This window comes from Natrix helvetica (genome assembly GCF_964273705.1).
Source record: "Natrix helvetica genome assembly, chromosome: Z".
NCBI classification, from domain to species: Eukaryota; Metazoa; Chordata; class Lepidosauria; order Squamata; family Natricidae; genus Natrix; species Natrix helvetica.
The window spans coordinates 35,322,973-35,327,502 of NC_138554.1; the positions used below are offsets into that span (position 1 = coordinate 35,322,973).

A 4,530-nucleotide genomic window follows, 5' to 3' on the forward strand; every position below is an offset into this window, starting at 1 on the left:
GGAAATAAAATATTCACTACCATAAACTTAATTATATAGTTACAAAAAAGCAAAGAATAGAAGAATAATGAAGAAAGCATTTCACAGGAAAAGATGTATATTCTTAAAATATGAAAATCAAAAATAGTTTTTTGTCTCTCTGCAGCACAAACAGATTTTCTTAGGGATAAGCAACATAGAGAGAACATGTTTTTTTAAAAGACCTTAAAAGGATTAGCTGATTAGAACAGTAGGTGATGATCCATAGGCTATTTAACACCTTCAGTATATCATTGAATTGTGTCCAGAAGTATATTGACTAATGCTGTTGTTATTTCAGATCAGAAATATGATTCCGCAAATATATATGTCAGGAAATATAAGAAATAGACATAATCTTTTTCATAGCAGGACTTTGTGGAATATGAGTCTACTACTAGAAAGAAATTATATTTATATCCAACTGATTGATTTACTCACTCACACATTCTCCCACTCACACATTCATACATATATAACATGTGTATTCTTACTGAATCCTGTTCAGTTCAGTTCATATCCATTTTTTATTCCTCATTCCCTTTTACTTATTTCTTCTACTGTTGTTCTTTTGTCACAGATAATTTGCTGTCTTTTTCTTTAAAGTCAGAATTTTCAGTTGCAATTTTCTTTAAGAATTCTATATTAGTAATTTATTGACACTATTTTATGTATAAATTTGATGGAGGTATTGATACTTCTTTCTCCTGTATTCTTAATTTAAAATAAAAATCTTCTACTCTACTTGTGCCTAAATTATATATAAATGTTTATTTACTAGTATAGCAAGCAACATCTATTAAGCTCTCCTTATTAGATCATAGCTTATTCAGTGGTTTTTGTATTAGATGTTCATAAATATGCTATCTGGAGAGATCAGGAATAATCACTGTATGGACACATATCAATTGTATTGTAGCAGAAAAGTTTGCTTGAAACTTGTTGATGGAGGGAAAGTGATCTCAGCAAGTTTACATGGAAAACCCTTTGGACTCTGGATTGCTTCACTAAATGCCTCTGGACAAGATTTGGTATGCCCTCCACAGAATAATTTTGCATCTCAAATTTTATCCCTGAAATGACTTCATAGGATAAAATTCCATAGGAGGATACTGGGAGAGAATAGATTTTTAATTAGATTACTTGATCCAAAACTATCAGGGCATTTCATATTTGCAATCCATTGGATTCTTATTATGTTGCAGGACTGATGTGGCATGCCATTAATTTGATTAATGAGGAATGCACATAAAGCAAACAAGTTTCATTAAACTTTTAAAATATATTATTTTAAATGCAACTTTATTTTTTGTAGTTGTGCCCAACTATAGTTTTTTAAACAAATTGTGATAGATGCAATTCTACCAAATATGTGCAGTTTGGATTATTTATTTATTTTTGACCTGGGGACAAATAATCATGTGTACAGTTGCAAGTATTTATTGTGGCTCATTTTGCCAGATGTTTTTGAGTTTTGTCAGATCAATTGATTCTCATTAAAGTGATATCTCTCCCCTCCCCCTGACACACATTTTGAGATGAAAATAATGAACATTATCAGATGTAGGAGGAGCAGTAGAGCCATAGAGCAGAGTTAGGAATGACTCTAGAACCTTTATTTAGCCAAAGTGGACTAAGTCCCAATTCCATCTCCACTTCCCCCCTAGACCATTATCTAACTCCAAGTACTAAACATTACTTGTGAATATTCCTATGCATAGGGTATTTAGCAGCAAATTGGTTTAATTGGATCTTCACATATAGACCTGGTCTATAGCATTTCACATCAGACTATTGTTTATTTCCTTTAATGTCATGGACTATTAACACATGACATTGTCTATTATGATGTGGTTAATATGTTTAGAAATACAACATCTGTTCTTTCTGCTGTTTAGATATACCAACAAGATTCAAAAATGTATTTCAACATTTGATACAATCAACAGATAGAAGAAAAGAAGGAAAGATGGGGCTACTAAAGTTCTTCAAATTGTTATTATTACCAATTATTAACAGGAAATAATGGAATTAAATCAGTCAAGTGTTACAACCTTCATTCTTTCGGGATTCAGCAATTTTCCCCAAATGGGAATATTGTTCTTTATACTGTTCTTTATTATATACAGTTTGTCTATTGTGGGGAACCTACTTATTGTTCTACTTGTTGTAGCTGACCAACATCTTCATACCCCCATGTACTTCTTCCTTGTAAATTTGTCTTGTTTGGAGACTTGCTACATTTCAACCATTTTGCCCAGAATGCTGGCTAGTTTTGTAACTGGGGATAAATCTATATCTATGTATGGTTGTATGACACAATACTATTTCTTTGGTTTTTTAGCATCCACTGAATGTTATCTTCTGGCAATGATGTCTTATGATCGATATTTAGCAATCTGCAAACCTCTGCATTATGGATCTACCATGAACAGTAAATTCTGTTTCCAGCTAGCCCTCATGTCTTGGATTAGTGGTTTGTTGACTAATACTATCATAACATTTTTTCTAGTACAGTTAACATTTTGTGGTCCCTGTGAAATTGACCATTTCTTTTGTGATGTATATTCAGTGGCAAATCTTTCCTGTAGCAATACACACTTAGTGAAACTTGCTACTTTTATTCTAGGATCCATGGGTATAGGGACCCCATTTCTCCTAACAATGACCTCCTACATCTGTATACTTTATACTGTGCTGCAAATGAAATCTAAAAAAGCACAACAGAAGGCCTTCTCTACCTGTTCTTCTCATCTCACTGTAGTTACATTTTTCTTTGTTACACTATTGCTTGTCTATGTTGTCCCTGAAACAGAAAAACTGAAAGAACTACATAAGATATTTTCTCTATTCTACACTGTCGTGACTCCGATGGTCAATCCCATCATCTACAGTTTGAGAAACAAAGAAGTGAAGGAAGCCTTCTTTAAAATTATTAGAAAATATAAGAGAAGTTTTTGAATAGTATCATAACTTTTCAATTTGTGTGGAAAATAGAATTAAAGATGAGGTATAGCTTTGGTGCTACAGAGACTAATGTGGACAACATATCCTCATTTCATATACCATAGATTCTGTACCTCATTTTACCCTAGGTATTATTTTAAAATAATGTTTATGCCTGTGGCATCACTTTGTTTCAAAGGGGGCCCTAGCCCTGCATAGTCTTAATATAAATATTTTAATTTATTTCAAAAAAATATTATTCATCCTTACAAAAGTGCCATTATATGGCTCATCACAGGATGGCTCAAAATAATAGGGCACATATTATTGTACTTTATATTACTATTACTACTATTGTGGAATTGGTTTATTATTATTCTGTATTATTATCTATTGTATGTTCCCTTTGTAATATGTATAGATTTGGTTTTTCATGGAAACAATACAAAACACTTGTGAATAAAGAAAGAAAATAGTAGGGAACATTTTAATTCCTGGTAAATTGGTTGACTCTATCTGATCCTAGCCACCCTGGCAGCCATTTTATGAACTGCCATATTCTCCCATTGCAATAATTTCATGAAGCATTTAAAATATTCTCACAGAATTACTAATATGCTTGCTAGTTCAAATCTGTGTATATTTCTACTGTTCTATTTTCACTTCTAAAAAAGCATGTAGTGTTTTGGATGAAAAAGCCCATTTTAAATGTAACTTTATTACGTATATGCATTTGAGATGGAAACCCATGTAAATTTAATAAATAAATAATTATAATAATTATTTTTATTCCTTTGTATTCATTTATTTATAATCCACACTAAATCACAAACAACATACCTGTAAAGCTTACATATGTAATAATGCATATATACATATATAAGAGGAAGAAACTCTATAAAATAAAATAGTCATTGGCTGTACCAAATGGTTTGTATAAGTGAAAGCTATAGATTAAAAAAAACATTTATCTATAACCTTAATTTTGTTTTATTTATTTAGCATTTGGCAAATACATGAAATTTCCTGAGTAAATGACTAATATACATGTGTTTAGAAAACAATAGAATAGAATGTCCATCAAGAGCCTACACCGGCCAATGTCTGATCATTTGAACTACCATAAGTCCATGTAATTACCATACACTGAATAAATACAAGAAAATTCTATTGCTTTCAAAACACCCATTTACTCAGGAAATTTGGAGCTAAAACAGGAGAAAAATAAATGAATGAAATCTATTATTCTAACATAAAGGTTAACTTTCATTCTGTTTACTATCATATGACATGATAGCATCTGTCTGAATTCATTGCTGATGATTGCTTCTAGTATAGTAATATTTTAGAATATTGTTTTTACTTGTTAAATCATTATCATGGGACTGGCTGTTTTAAAAAAAGGATAAGATGATCTTATTCTAGGGCTGTTTTATTTTATTTCATTTATAAATTGAATAAAGCCCTAGATTTTTTCATCACAGGTATCCATTGTCAATGATTCCCAAACTCATCATTGGTTAAGTAAAAGCAAGAGAAATTTGTGACTAGGGGTTTTCAATCATT

At 31.1% G+C, this 4,530-nt stretch overlaps 1 protein-coding gene across 1 annotated transcript; it reads left to right on the forward strand.

Annotated features, from left to right (window-relative positions):
* Positions 1-2,043: 2,043 nt before the first annotated feature.
* LOC309401540 (olfactory receptor 5AP2-like) lies at positions 2,044-2,979 on the forward strand (the record flags this gene model as incomplete). Its single annotated transcript, XM_081970610.1, has 1 exon — positions 2,044-2,979. One exon carries the CDS (start codon positions 2,044-2,046, stop codon positions 2,977-2,979), a length of 936 nt encoding a protein of 311 aa, XP_081826736.1.
* Between the last annotated feature and the right edge of the window lie 1,551 nt (positions 2,980-4,530).